This window comes from Streptopelia decaocto (assembly GCF_964273445.1).
Source record: "Streptopelia decaocto genome assembly, chromosome: 4".
Classification (NCBI taxonomy): domain Eukaryota; kingdom Metazoa; phylum Chordata; class Aves; order Columbiformes; family Columbidae; genus Streptopelia; species Streptopelia decaocto.
In genome coordinates, this window is record NC_138658.1 from 9,495,389 (window position 1) to 9,511,469 (window position 16,081).

Genomic DNA, 16,081 nt, shown 5'->3' on the forward strand with positions numbered 1-16,081 from the left:
TTAAGTCCTCTCCCTTGTCCACAAGGCTAGTTCAGTACCAGCTTTGAGAGACAGACTTGTCACTGAGCTTCCCAGTAAAAGAAAATGAACTTTTCTTGTTTCTTCCCATGCTAATGCACTTTAAATGCAGGGATCATTTCCACATCAGATGTCTCCAGCCATTTGGATACATATATGGTTAAGAAAGAAGTAATGCTCTTCTCAACACTGGAGTTTTCTTTCTGAAGTTTCTATCCCATTTATCTGGAAGGGACTCAACCCCTCAGGTGACCATGGTGAGAACACTGTAGGAACTCCCACTTTCTAAAGATGTTCTGTAGCCCAGCCATCTGGAGGAGAGAGAGGTCTTTGTGCCAGCAATCTCTTGGCAGCTGGCCTTCTGTCACATGTGTGACATGCAAATGTTAGTGAGCTGCCCAGAAGTGCTCCAAGTTATGCTGAGAAGAGACTGAAAGTTCCTCCCACACCCTGCCCCAAAAGCTCTGGACAACAGAGAGGAAGATGGTGTTCTCAACCAACACACCAAATGCTCAAAAAGCAACTATTGTGAGGGGTGACCTCATTAATGTTTATAAATATGTAAAGGGTGAGTGTCACGAGGATGGAGCCAGGCTTTTCTCAGTGACAACCAATGATAAGACAAGGGATAATGGGTTCAAACTGGAACACAAGAGATTCCACTTAAATTTGAGAAGAAACTTCTCAGTGAGGGTGACAGACACTGGAACAGGCTGCCCAGGGAGGTTGTGGAGTCTCCTTCTCTGGAGACATTCAAACCCGCCTGGACACCTTCCTGTGTAACCTCATCTGGGTGTTCCTGCTCCGGCGGGGGGATTGGACTGGATGAGCTTTCGAGGTCCCTTCCCATCCCTGACATTCTGTGAATCTGTGGTTGTTCTCCCTGGTACTGACCACATGTGCCAGCAGACTCTGACGGCTGTCTTCACAGCCCAGATCTGAAGAGCTAGGCACCGGCAAACCTTGAGCAGATTTTCTCCAGCCAATGCTAGCAGTCTGTCCTTGTGCACAGGTGAAGCAAAGTTTAAAAACAAAAAAGAAAAAAAGAGAAAAATAAAAAGCAACCCGTTTCCATTCGCACTGATCAAGGCTCCGTTTTGCTAGGGCTTGCTGCTCTCCGCTGCGGGACTGCGGAGCGCCGCCGGGGCTGGGGCTCCGGCTGGAGAGGGCCCGGCGGGGCAGCAGCACTCACCTTGAGGTCGCGATGGACTACGCCCATCTGATGGCAGTGTAGCACAGCCTCCAGGATCTGCTGAATGCAATGACTGCATGCAAACACCAGGGGCGCGTGTTAGTTCCAAGCGTGCACCCGCGGCCGCACGCCCGCCCGCAGCGGGGCCGGGCCGGCGGCAGCAGCGGCGGCGGGACCCGGGAGGCCGCGCTCCCCGCCCCGCGCCGCCCGCGCCGCTCAGAGCACGACGGCCTCAGGCAGCGCCGCGGGGGGACCCGCCTGCACCTGCGGGGGCGGCTTTGCCGTGGCTTTAATTTAACGGGGGTTTCGGGTAGCGGTGTTTGGGTTGGTTTTTTTGTTTGCCTTTTTTGTTTGGTTGTTTTTTTTTTTTGTTTTGTTTTAATGACCATTTTAAAAGTTAAACCTTCGAAAAGCGTACAAATTTTTGCCAGGAATTCATTGGCGGGGTCGTATTAAATATCTGGCATCCTCTGGACTTTCTCCTTCTTTCTTTTCCTCTCTCAGAGGCGTTAAGAAATTGTAGCGGCGTTGAGGTAACAACCCCACTCCAAGCGAGGTGTTTTAGGTAAATTATTAACTGCTCCCGGTCCAATTTAGTCGGCAATTAGCATCACTTGCCTGAGGGTTCGTCATACTCTAATGCAGCAGTGTGCGACCGGCTGTTCTGCTACTGCAACCCAGGGTCTCAGAACAGAAGTGGCGTTTAAATCTGCAAGCTGACATACATCACAGCCAAAGTTCACCTCCATGTGCATACACAGCGATACATGGACACCCGGAACAGCATAACAGACACGTTCGACAGCATGGGATAAATCCAGCGCCTTGGAAGGATACAAATTTTTTGGCAACCATTCCCCCTTTTGCCATGATGTATATTAGGCCTGTAGACTTGCAAACTGGAAAGAGGCGTCATGCATTATTTGTTTGTCTAGTTGTTTTGAGGGTGAGTAGGATAGGCAAGGAAACATTGCAGACAACCCACCCTCTGCCCCTACCCAGCGGAAAAAAACCCCAAAACTCTTGTATCCAATTGATGGGCACCAGATACTGACCTTCAGGTCTCTGTGAACTATGCCATTTAGATGACAATGATTAACACTTTCTAGAATCTGCTGTATACAATGACTGCAAAGATACAAGGGCAGAATGGAAGGGAGAACATTTTAAAGGCACATAATCACATTAAATACAAAAGAAAAGAAAACTTAAAAAAATTATAAAGAACAAAACCAGTTTCACACCTCCTCACAACTCTTGATTGCACATTGAACTGGAACAAAACAATGTCAAATACAGAGAGTTTTCCAGCTCTAACACAGCCAAAAAACAAAGCAAAACAAAACAAAAAAACCCAACACAAAACCAAAAAAGACATATAACATGGAACATACAACATCTATGATACACAATCATTAGATTGTATTTTCAGTCAGCAGTATGGAAGCTTTTTCCAGTTTCCAAAAACTGCTACAGGAAAAATAAAGTGGAGGTAATAAAACAATTAGTGATGTTTTGGTTAAAAAAAAAAAAATACTGTGAAATTAACGTTACAACTAGTGCTGAAACAAGAAAATGTTCAGAAATGATATACAGAAAACAAATGCAACCAAAAAAGTCAAAAGCGAAAAAAGGCAAAACATTTCGCATTTTGAATCTAATGGTTTCTTAAAAACTCTTAGTTGAATAAAGCCAAGTTATTCAAAAAGGTGGCATGCATTTTCATTTAAAAGATTGTCAAGCATGAGTTTAGTTAGGAGTCACTCATGAAATGGAAATCCACATTAAAAATGTAGCAATATGTTTTATTTTGGTGCTTTAAATAATTTAACTAGCACCTATTTTTCCATGCCCAGGTTTGCAAGTTTTGGCCAGCCTATGGTGCAAAAAAGCACAGCTGAGATATCTATTTTTTATAGCCCTGGAACTTTTCAGATGTTTTTGAGCACAAGAGCTTATCAGCATTTTTTTTTAAGATATCCTTGTGGCAGAAGTCAGTGACCATAAATAATAATATTATAGTCAAGGGCCAAGGGTTTGATACTGCCCATCCAAAACATTTTGACCATGGAATTCAGAAGGAATGGTCATAAATCAGTAATTGGGAGCCCGAGCCTGAAAACCCTTTCTTATGCGAGTAGTTCCCAACTCACTGAACTGGACAGCTTGTATGAACAAAGACTACTTGCATGAGTAAGGGCTTGCAGGAGCAGACCCGTATTACAGTCCTAGGATATGCATCTATTAAGTCCAATAACTATTTCTATAGGGATATAAACACACACACGCACTATATATATAGATCTATATATATATATACACATATACACACACACAAATATATATTAAAATATATAAAAATACAGAGATGCATTATAACTAGATATTTTAGTTCTTTGGCTAGTTTTTACTGAACATATAAAATGCATATGTATATCTTCTGTGTATATATATATGCATAGCCCCTTCCAATATGTCATAATTCTAGAACAGAAAAAAATCATTGCAATTTTTCCTTTTAAATCACAATAATCTTAAAACCACACAATGACACCATACGCTGGCCTTTGGCATCAATATTAGAAATTTTGCTTGAATCAGAGCAGGCAAAAAAAATATTAAAAAATCGTTTAAACATAGCGCCTCTCCTTCCACCCCATCCAAATTACTAATTTTGCTTTTGCTTCTACAGTGTGTTTTGTTATGTGTTCTTCCACATTTAAATGCTTAAAGTAATGATGCTTCTAACATTCCTACAGATATTAGTAAGAGCAATAAGCAGCAGAAGCTTCCTAATATTCAGAGTAACTTCTAGTTGTTGGTTATTATCCTATCACTGTTGTTGGGGGCAGTTAATGCTTTCCAGTCATCTGCAAATTAATTCCAAATCTAAAGGAATAATTGAAAATTATATGTACTAAATATGTATCAATGGCGGTGTGTGACTATGAACACACAAAAACATGATAATTCTTTAAATTTACTTAAGAGATAAATTTTCTGTTAACAGTATAGTGGCAGAACATATTTTCTTTAAAGTAATTGACCACAATGTTGGAGATTCATAATGATGTGAGAATACTTAAGATTTATTATTATATGAGGGCAAACAGATTCTGAGATGGAAAAATGGTCCTTATACTTTATGTCAGCATGCAAATTATTATAATCTTCAACTTATTCTTCAACTTTTTCAACAAGCACTTGCAGGAAATTACTAGAGATTTCAAATTTGAGCTCAGACTATGAGATGCACAGTATAATTGCTTATTGATGAAACACAATGAAAATGCTTAAATATGAAAACGAAATTAGTAATTCTAGATCAAGAACAAAAATTATATTTATGATAAACTTCTTTCAAGACCAACATATATTTCAAACTTTGATCAGCAAATGTAAGAATTCTTAAGATGAGATAGCTGAAATGTTATGTCCAGTTTGCAAAGGAAAAAACTGGGTAAGATTCTACCAACTTCACAAGTTTACAAAGATTTTAACAAACAGATCCAATCTCAGCTTTTTCAGATCAGTAGGAATCAGGATTTCATATGAGTTCTCCACCACACAGTCATGAGCTCAAAACCCCAAACCGTGGCCTTCCAAGTCTAAGAGAACTCCAGGAGAAATCCTTGAGTCTCACAGACTGTGCTAGGGAAACTGATGCCAAACACCATGAGAAATTTAAGTAACTATTCTAGCCTTATTAAAGGCAACATTAGAAAACCAAATTACTTACCTGGCATCTGCTTCACTGTAATATTCTCTTGCAACTATATCTTCAAACAGTTCACCTCCAGTGACTCTGTTAGAAAAAGCAAGGTGGGAAGGATTACAGAAGTGAAAATGTGCATCTTAAATTAGCTTGACAGGGAAAAGTCAGAGAAGAATAACTGAAATATTTGCACAGAAATGCAAGAGGTCTTGACCAGGAAGGTGACAGATCTAAGCATAAGGTTTGTCCATCCAAATTATTACAGGAATTCAAAGGACGTGGTAGATAAGGAATCATAACTGGAAAATAAAAGCAAAGAGTAAGTGTTTATTGGGTAAGATGCCACACATCAGTTAAGGACGTCAAGAGTAAGTAGTAAACTACAAGAACAAAGGGAACTGACCAGCAAGGAAAGTTGTGGCTGAAGATCAGAACACTTCATGATAAACTGAGAACTGCAATGTATGATAGACGTAGAGAAAGAATAATACAATAATTCTATCAACAGAAAAGAGTTATTAAGTGTATGTCAAAACACAACAGAGGTGTACCCATGTGCCAGACTGGCTTGCTTTTTGTGCTTTTGCTGGAAAGAGCATTATTGAGTTGGGATATCAGTAGAAGCACAGTACCTTAATTACTTCAATGGCTGATTTTTAACCAGAAAATTTTCCTTTGTTGAGCAAGTGAGACTAGTTCAGTGAAATTGCCACTTAATTGAAGAGGTATTAATAGTATCAGGGAAGAACTAAACAATCCAGAGGACTAGTAACAGAAGCAACTGTGCGTGGTTGCATACTTCACATTTCATTGTACAACCGCAGGTTTACTAGCAGGAAGTGGTTGAAAAGGAATAAAACTGTGTTGTTATAACCCAAAGATGACAGTCCAGAATGAGTCACCAGCAGGATGCTGCCACAGCCTTAGAATGCATCTGAGATAGGGTGACAGCAATGTCCTCGCATACAGCAGTAAAATCCCCCCGCACGTCATACGCAGTTCTGGTCACTCACGTTCAACACAGGGAATTGCAACAGCAATGTGAACAGAAAATGGTTATGAGGCCACCCATTCACCTACTAATCCTATCTTCTCAGGGAAGAAAAGTCAGTTTCACTTGGCAAAACAAATTTTAAGAGGGATGAAAATAAATACTGAAGACAAAGAGCATAAACTGTACTCTCCATAGAGGAGAATTGTAAGGGACAGTATTGGTACAATAATAAGTAGGCATATAGTATCTGTGAATAAATACAGAGTTAAAATCAGAAGTAGTTTTCTAACAACCATAAAACTGCTGTAATTGAACAGTTTTTGGTAAAGTAACTGAGACAAGTGCTCTACTTTGTAAGATTAAGATTGATGAGCTTTTAAACAGAATCATGATGCTTGGCTGCCTATGTCAACAAGAGAGTGGACTCAAAGAAATGGGAAGACCTTTTGAGTACTTTCTCTTTTGAGGAACACACTGGCATACTTTCACAGCTAAATGCGGATCTTCATATATTCAGGTGCTGTACTGAACTGCTGCAAACAGATGCAAGCCCTGAAGACGCACACAATGTGGAGCACTCATGTGCACAGCCTAACCAGAGCACCTAAACACAGACTCAGAAGGCAGGATGCATGAGTTAGTCTGCTGCTTCCCAAAATCTTGACCTACCGATATGCCAACATAAATAATTCCTAGATGAGAGATCAATGTTTGTATTTAATTACTGTTTATGAATGTAGTCCATTTTTATATAGCACATTATACTCTCAATAAATTCCCACAAAGTAAAAGCCAGAGTGGGCTACGGGATGCTTAAAATATCTGTAACAAATACAATTATTATTGAATACAATTAAATTTAATAGGATTAAAATTTTAAAGTGAGGATACTTGGAATCTTCAGAATACCATTAATTTACAAATTGCTACATTAACACTTTGTTGTAGACTCATTTATTCTGTCACATTAGGTGATGACAGAAATAATGTGCTCAACCAGTAGCATAGCTTCTTTCTTTCAGAAGTCCAGTTAAAAACTTCATTTTTGTGTTTCCATTTACATTTGGGCTACATCATTCTGAGTTCACACCTTGCTGACTTTGGAAAGTAATCACTTTCAGGTAACAGAATGCTATTTTGTACAAATGTCTGCAATGAAATCTGTAGGAGGCATAATAGCCGCTTGCCTAATTTGTACTCTCTTTTTCTTTTTGTCTTCTACCTTCCAGAAACTGTCTTTGGTTGCTGTAAAACAAAATGCTTGAGTGATGCATATTTTGACAGTCTTTGATACCTCCTTTTTGCATATATATTTGTCTACCACAGTTCTGGTAAAGAGGAATAATTCTCACTTTGTGATGAATGAAAAAAGCAAAGCATCCTTTGATCTTATTCTTCCCTAAAACACTCATTTTTGATCCAAGCCAAAAAAGAAAAGAAAAAGCTTTTGTCATCAAAGTGAGTTTCAGTGGGAGAGATCACCAAGCTGATGTTTGTTCTGATCATGCACAGAAAAAAGAGGGAGATATGCATTCTTATTTGCTTGGCATTCATAACTGTTGTTGAACAATGGCAAAATAAAAGCAAGAACAGGGCAGAAGAATTTCACTGACAATGAAACAAGTCATCAGCAATTCCCAAGCTCTGTCACTCTGTTACTCTGCACTGGTGTGCCCTCAGCTGGAGCACTATGTGCAGGTCTGGGCGCCACAGGATAAAAAAATTATTAAGCTACTGAAGAGTGTCCAGAAGAGGCTACAAAGTTGGTGAAGGGCTTGGAGAGGAAGCCATATGAGGAGCGGCAGAAGTCACTTGGTTGGTTCAGCCTGGAGCAGACTTCATCACGGTCTACAGCTTCCTCACAACAGGAGGAGGATGAACTCTTCTCTTTGGCGACCAGTGACAGAACCCAAGGAAATAGCAGGAAGATGTGCCAGGGGAGGTTTAGTTTGGACATTAGGAAAAGGTTCTTCACCCAGAGGGTGGTGGAGCACTGGAACAGGCTCCCCAGAGAAACGTCACGGCCCCAAGCCTGATAGTGTTCAAGAAGAGACTAGACAACACCCTGAGACACATGGTGGGAACCGTGGGGTTGTCACATGCAGGGACAGGAGTTGGACTCGATGATCCTTGTGTGTCCTTCCAACTCAGGACATTCTATGAAGGATACACTAGGAACAATTATCAGAAGGAAGGTAGTGCAGGGGACAAGGAGGGGCCAGAACTTTTCTGCATCTTCTGAGAAAATCATTACAGCCACGTTAGTGGCCTTTGAACATACATGAGCAATGTGCCCTGGCACCAGAAAAGGTCAACTGCATCATGATAGCGAACAGCCAGCAGGTGGAGGGAAGAGATTCTTCCCCTGCATTTGGCAGTCGTGAGATCACACCTGGAGTACTGTGTTCCCCTTTGAGCTTGAACTACATGAACGACATTGACATACTGAACTCTGTCTAATGGAGGTCCACTAAGACAGAGTTGGAGGCATGTGGAGAGGCTGAGATAATTGGTTTAGCTCACTGTTAAGACAAGAAGACACAGGGGAGATCTCACTGCTCTCTACAACCCTTTAATGCAGGGTTTCAAACTTATTTTCACCGGGGGCCAAATCAGCCTCGCGGTCGCCTTCAAAGGGCCGAATGAAATTTTAGGGCTGTATAAATATAACTACTCTTACATCTATACAATCCTAAAATTCCATTCGGCCCTTTGAAGGCAACCATGAGGCTGATGTGGCCCCCGGTGAAAATGTGTCAGACACCCTTGCTCTAATGGGTGGATATGCAGAGACAGCATGAAAGGCAACAGACAAGCTGAAACACCAGAAATATCAAATAGGTATAAGGACTTTTCTTCCTTTATCGTTATAGTTATTATTTACTGTGTACTTGTTGCTCAAAGAAGTTGTGGAATTTCCATCCTTTAAGATGTTCCAAGCTTGACAAATCTCTGAGCAACCTGATGCAACTGGACCTTGTTTAAGGGGGGGATCAAGACCAGATAACCTCTAAGGATTCTTACCAACCCATATTATTGACTGATTTTATAAATAAAGAACAGAGCAGTTACAAATACACTTATTTTTAGTCTACAAAGAGTTTAATACCCAAGTGTCTACAGAGCATTCTTCTCCTTATTAGATGTCATTTAGCTAGGTGGATTTTGATGCCTCCCCATTGCACCCTGTATTGTCAACTATGAAATATGATGACTAGGGAAGGACCAGAGATACCTATCATGAATACAAACTCCACTAATAGAAGAGTTCCTTAGTTATGAGGTCCTCCTTGCCTAGCGAAGGCCATGACCTGAATAAAAGCGTGATGTACTTTTCGGAGAATGTCTAGTTCTGAGATCCTGCTCTGTTAACCAGCAGGAGCACTGAATTGTCTCGTATTGAGAGGTGCACTGAAATCAGAACCCTGGATATGTTGCTATATCAACTGAAGTACTTAGGCTGATCTCTGAAATCAAATTACAGAAGGACATTAAAATAGGACTTGCCTATTGCTTGCCTGCTGCTTCTGTTAAAACTTTTTTTTTAGGCTAAAATAATGCAAACCTGATCCATTGTACCATTGACACAGAGAGGGAATCATACACAGATTCTAGTCTGTGTACTTAACTCAGAAGACAACTAGCAGTACAGTTATATATGCAGGTAGGCTATGCACTATGTAAGTGAGGATCATAAAGCAGAGGGTGAAAAGTAAAAATGAAATTAAAAAAACAAACAAACCACACAAACCCAAAAACCAAACACAAAAAAAAACCCAAAACCAAAACAAAAAAACCCCATACTAACAAAAACTTTGGTCCTGCACTATAAAGCTACATAAACAGTTGCCAAGCTGCTTTCTTGCCACAAGATTAAAAAGAGACGTAAATGGATCTCAATGCCTTTCTGATACAGATATAGTGTCAACTTCGGTGAGGTCCTATTTCATTACAAGACAGCTCTAGTAAATTTCAGGGTACAAATTAAAAGCCACTGAATCTCACAAATTACTATCATTCCTTCATAGTTTTCTGAAGAGTATACTGAAATGGCAACAAATAAAGTACACGGGTTTGTTCAAACAAAAGAAGTAAAAGCAGCATATAGAAACAATAAGACCCTCTGCACCAGATATGTCTTTCATAAAAACTGCAGAGGGGGCAACCAGAAGGATTCCAAGTACAAAGGATGCTATTTCTATTTAATCTCAGAAGAGGTACATTAAGAAGGAATTTTTAACTCCATTCAACTCACTTTCTATATTCACTAAAACAAATTACTGCATTTACAGCATTAAATGCCACCTTTTTTGTGTAAACATTTGTAATGACACATACAAAATTACTCACTTTATGTATGATATCCAACTGATTATTAAAATTTACAAATATAAGAATATATTTAAAAGGAAACCCCAAATTAGCAAATCTAGCTAAAAAAGCCTCTGTTGATGATCACATTGGGGATGTTCCCCCCTGCTCACCTTTCTTATTTCTTAAATGGCTTTCAAAATGATGGTGTGAGGAAGCAGTTTTACAAAATTACAGTGGCCTTATACTTTTTACATTTATCTGTGACCTTTCTCCTTCTGAAAAAGAAAGGTTCAGGCACTTACCCTACGCAATGATTGTTCTGCAATTAGTTCATTATTATTATTATTTTTGTTTCTCCTATACAGTACACTTGGAATTCAACAGCAACACCAGGATTGTAAATGTACAAATTGTTGCATCTCATCAAGTGCATTAAAAAATGGGAGACACTGAAAAAAAGCGAATCTCATTGAGTTGCACAAGAGAGTCTTCAAGTGCTACAGCTGTTTCCGTTCAGATACAGCAATTAATACTGACAGAATTGATTGGATTTGTACTCATCTAACATAATTAATGCTGAAGACAATCTCATTCGTGCTTAGCAACTGAAATGGGCTGATGGAGAGACACAAATCTTAACTACAATTGCCTTAACCAGTAAAGGAAGGGGAGTGAGAAACTTCATGCAATCCATCTCTTTTTTTGACCAGATAAAAGCACAGCTAGCTCTGAGCTATGCAAGAGAAGCAACAGGCTTCTCCACCAGATTGCAGACATCTCTATGACATTGATTCAAAAGAGATTATTAGGAATTCAAAATAGAAAGTGACAATGATTTGGTTTTTTCCCTATTCAGAGCAAAAGCACTCTTCCTCTTCATGTTCTGATGTGGGATGCAGTCTAAAAGAAATTTCTAAAGATGCAGTAGTACCGAATCCCACACAGTCTGAAAGAAATCATTAGGATAATGACATGATGGTATGTGTAGGTGGAGTGACAGTGTTACAACACAGTCAGGCTACTGTTGAATAAAAATTAAATAAATATAGCATGTACTTGGCCTTCATGTCAAAGAAGCTCATATGGTGCTTTTTTTTTGGTGGCAGATCTTTTATGCGCTTTTTAACAAGCCACTAACCATGCTAACTGCGGTAAAAGATGAAGTTTCACTAATACATGGTATTAGTGAGCATTAAAGTAATAATTTCTTAGTCTGAATCAAAAATTAGATATGAACAGCCATCCTTGCTAATTAGACAAAAGTTCTTCAAGAAAGCAACACGACACTTTTCCACAGACAACTATCAAGCAGCACAGTCACTACCTCTATCATTTAGACATTTTATTTTTTGAAAAATAATTCATTTTGATGAAAAACCCAAACCACATGATCAAAACATTAAAAGCTGTATGTATATGTTGCAGCCCTACTTGTTTGAAGAGGATGAAAACCAAAACCATGCAAAGTGCTGTATATGAACAGCATACATTCGAGTCTGTTCATATGTTTGTCCTGAACAAGACTGACAGGCAAACGAGAAGTTCCAGGCAGTGCAGAATGCTCCCTGTCCAACTGAGCTTTCTGCCACCTCAGTATCATTGGGTTAGGTATTAATTTCTATTGCAGAATACAGGCTTCTATTTATTTTGTTACTAATGAAATACAGATACTAGTATCTACAACTTTGAAGTTGTTCAAATGCCTTCTGGTTCACATTACAATCATGACCTCCTGAGATATGTTTGGCATTATATATTCAATTTAAGGCAAAAGTGGACTAACTGCAATTACAGTAGGCCACAGTTTCTAACAGTACAGTAGTAAAATAGAAAGATGAAAATGCCACCAGTTTACAAAAGAGATCATGTCCCTAGAGCTAGAGAATTCTGCATTCACTTTTTAGAAATGTTCAGGATTAAGATTTTTTCAATTCCACATAGAAGGATTTTCTTTGTAATCCTTAAAAACCAAAACAAACCAAAACCAAGTGAAACAGAAAACAGTGCATGTCAGAGGACAAGCGTGCATGTTGTGCCCTAGAGCCATTTCCAAGCTATCAGTCAGAACACTTAACTGAGGTATACACAAATTAGCCATAAATTCCTGTTGAGCGCAGTTAGGATTTCAGTACTGAACTCTGAATGCCTTCACTGCAGACAGAGATTTTAATATTTTTGTATTTTTAGTCTAAAATCTAGTCTTGAAGAAGTCTTTGCAAATTTCTTTAAAAAAACTAAGCCAAAAAAAAACAAAACCCAGAATGTAATCTGAACATGAAAGCACAAAATTGATTGTGGAAGATCCAGGTTCTGACTTACCTATGCTGAATGCAAATATTTCCGTTTATACGCTTAGAAATGAGCTATTTCACATTTCTACGTGAAATAAAGTATTCTCATTCTAAGCAGCAAAACCACATTAAGCCTAAGAAACCTCTTGGGGGGAAACAGGGGGAGTCTTTTTTTGAATTCATGAGTGGCCCCGGAAAAATTTGCACTTGATGCAATTCGTTTTACTTAAATAAGTCAGTTTTACAAGACAATTCCTAACCATTAATGTTTGCCCATACCTAGAACCAAAAGCAGTAACTTTTTAAGTGAGTGGAAGAGTTCACCTGTCCCAGGGAAGAATGAAGAACATCAGTGTGTGTTTTTCAGTTAAGAGCCTGAGACACATAGTTCATGTTGTCACCATCCCTTCTTTCACTAAACAGCATCCAGAAGAAACAAGTTCCACACACACACACTCACTACATGAACAGTAAAAAGGGAAATAAAAAGGAAACTTTCTATATGCTGGGCATTCTACATTCTGAATGGCTTCAAAGTGAAACATTCTATAGATGAGTAAGATATAAAACAGGAATAAACTACTGAAAAAGTCTTTCCCTCTAGGAGCCTCAGGCTTACCTTTCATTCCAGCAATGAGGATTTTCTGTAGAGAAACTACTCAACATGTTTGTTTCCCTTACAGACAACTGGCTTGCAGCAAATTATTATTTTCCAAGTCATATGTTTGCTTAGCTTTGGCAGATATCATGCAACTTTGACTGACACAGCTACATTTTATATTAAAATTTACTTCAACAGTGGCCCTACTTTGAAGTTTTTAATATGGAATTCTTACAGTGATGCTTACAGATCAGTTCTTCTACATGCAAATGACCAAATATGTTACTGACCTTCCAGCTCTGTTTATATCTATTAGTCCGACTCATTGCAGCAGAATCATGCATGTATCTCTTGAACTTGTATTTACATCTCAAGAGTTTCGAATACCACATCCCCAACATGCTAAATATATGCAAAACACATACTTACAAGTCAAAGACTAAGTAATGGAATCCTTCTTCTGATATGCTGTCATGAAGCCGCACTATTGAAAGAGGGAAAAGAAAAAAAGATAAACATCAGTCATCTTTTTCATGTCTTAATGCTTGTCTTTTAGTTTGGGGGAGAAGGGAAGATTTTAATTCTGCTGTAGAGCTGGTATTGCATCTGTGTGTGTCGTCATCTGTGGTCATTTTGTGTGTTTTTTTAAAATTCTCTACCCTCAGAATCGCCTTTTTCATAAGGTGAGATAAACGAAGAAACCAAAAGACTGTGTGAGCAGCTTATTGTACAGTTATTTTTAAAGGTGCCACAGGAGAATGCTAAAGTCATTTCCTGCCACACACACCTACCTTGCCTTTGCTCTTCATGCTCAATCATGACTAAACAAGTACTAAAAGCACAGACTTCATCTTTATATATTGTATTAGTGTGATTCAACTCCCCTTTTCCTAGGCAGAATCTCCAATCAATCTTTTAAATAGCACATGCAGGAGTCTCCAGTCACTGGATTTTTATTATCTTAAATAGTATTCTTAATGTCAGACAACTATTTTCTCAGCAGCATTACATCTTAAAAGTTGTAAATAAACAAGATGGGGAGAGGAAAAATCCAAACAAAACAACACACAACCACAAACCCTGCACAATTAATCACACATTTCAGCAGAACAACAAACTTCAAGGGCTATGTTAACTCAGACAATAGATGCTGATTTTGAAAGAGAAAGCATCATGGCAAACTAAAAGCATTCAACCATACTAAAATAAACGGAAAGCAAAAGTGCACATTCAGTTAATAATTCAAAATTCTTTCTTAACTAATCATTAAAAAAAGGAACTTAAATTAAAAATTAAATCACTGTCTGTAGAACCTAGAGTATTCATAAGAACTTCTGTATTATTCAAGATAAAATAGTCAAATTTTTAAACAAGTTAACTGCCAAGACAGTGACTAATTTTAACAGTCAGCTGCAACAGCATAAAAATACAGTACTACTCCCTTAGAAAGCCAGCTTTCTGTTCACTGGCAACATCACATTTTCATAATGATATACTCGGGAGAAATGAAACAACTTGGGTGTGACATTCACATTCCCTTAAAAAGAAACCCCAAACCAAACCCAAACTGCTCATTCCCTCGCTATCAAATAAAGACAACTGGGTAACAACCAAATCCATACTACCCCATCGAGAATAGTCTTCTAGAAGAACAATTTAAGCCCACATTTCCTACTATGACTCCTTAAGCATTTCTTAACACAGCCTCAAAAAAAAATATATATATTCTGAGTCTACTAATATTTCTGTAAGACAGAACCCATAAAATACTGACTCCATGCACTCATTCAGACCTTGTATCCATCAACAGCATATTTTCCTGGTGGAATGTCTCTGCCTGGGAGGCCAGTTAAAGATCAATGTAGGAAGAGAAGAAATTTTGAGAATGGCAAGCTTCTTTTTACAAGTTCATATTTAGCTCAATTGAAAACATTCTATTAAATGCTGGTCTTCATTTTCAAAAGTTTTGTGTTCATTTATGAAAGCAGATCACTAAAATCACTAAAATCCTCAAACTATAAGACGACGCATGTGAAGCTGCTCAGAGAAATGAATCATGTGAAGAAGGAATTCTCTTGCTTTGCATCTGATGTGTGTGGCAGTGGTGAAGGGTATGCTGGCTGGAAGGAATATGGATGAGAAACAAAGGACCTAAAGCCTATAGAATCACAAACCACATCTGTCTGACAAAAATAAAGCTCTGACTGAAAGTCTGGCAGCCTTCCGTAAGGAAAACTTTCCTTTCTCTAAAAAAAAAAATAATTGTCTGCATCAAACAGCTACCAGCTCCATCATTAGCCTCTGTCTCTTAACTGACACTTCTCAGTGGGGTCAAAAAGGGAATATGCTGTATTCCTGCTCATATTTCTATTACGTATATATAGGTATTTCCCTCTAATCTCTTACCTGTCATCCAGTTCAACTACATGAATGGCGAAGGGTCACAAAGAGAGAAATCTCCCAGCAGACTGATGCCTGCTGATCTATGCTGAATTTCCACAGTGGCAACCAACACCACAGCGGGAAGAGTAAAAGGAAGGGATGGGGAGCACCCACCCCCTGGCCACGGATACTCAGACCTACAGACAGCAAGGATGGGCAAGAAGAGCAAAGGAGCAGTGCTTGGAGGTGGGACAGCCCAGCAAGGTACCTGCCTCTCACTGAATCACTGTGAAGAGCAGCATCTGGAAAGAGGTAAGGCACGGGAGAGGACGTGCTAGAAGCAAAAGGATGTGATGTCTAGAAAGCAGTCATTACCATTTCCAGTGCTTGTCACAGCCAACAAGCCTACAGCATCCTAATGATTAAAACCCCGTGGAATGTTTACATACACCTATGTGTCCGTATCTAAAGTTCTCCCCAAGAATGTACTAGTCAGCTGCAGAACCTTCATTTTGAATTTTAAGAATTTAAATTGCATCATGGTAGACCTATGAATTAATTTGTGTGGTTTTTC

General features: G+C 38.9%; 1 protein-coding gene across 12 annotated transcripts in view; it reads right to left on the minus strand.

Annotated features, from left to right (window-relative positions):
* The window catches only part of CAMK2D (calcium/calmodulin dependent protein kinase II delta), a 160,335-nt gene that overhangs the window by 54,593 nt on the left and 89,661 nt on the right, over positions 1-16,081 (minus strand). For all 12 annotated transcript variants that reach the window (XM_082052000.1, XM_082051995.1, XM_082052001.1 and 9 more), the window contains exons 4-6: positions 13,555-13,609; positions 4,950-5,015; positions 2,266-2,338 (exon numbers count right to left, since the gene is read on the minus strand). In XM_082052000.1, the coding sequence (XP_081908126.1) occupies positions 2,266-2,338; positions 4,950-5,015; positions 13,555-13,609 (194 nt within the window). The remainder of the gene's footprint in view (positions 1-2,265; positions 2,339-4,949; positions 5,016-13,554; positions 13,610-16,081) is intronic.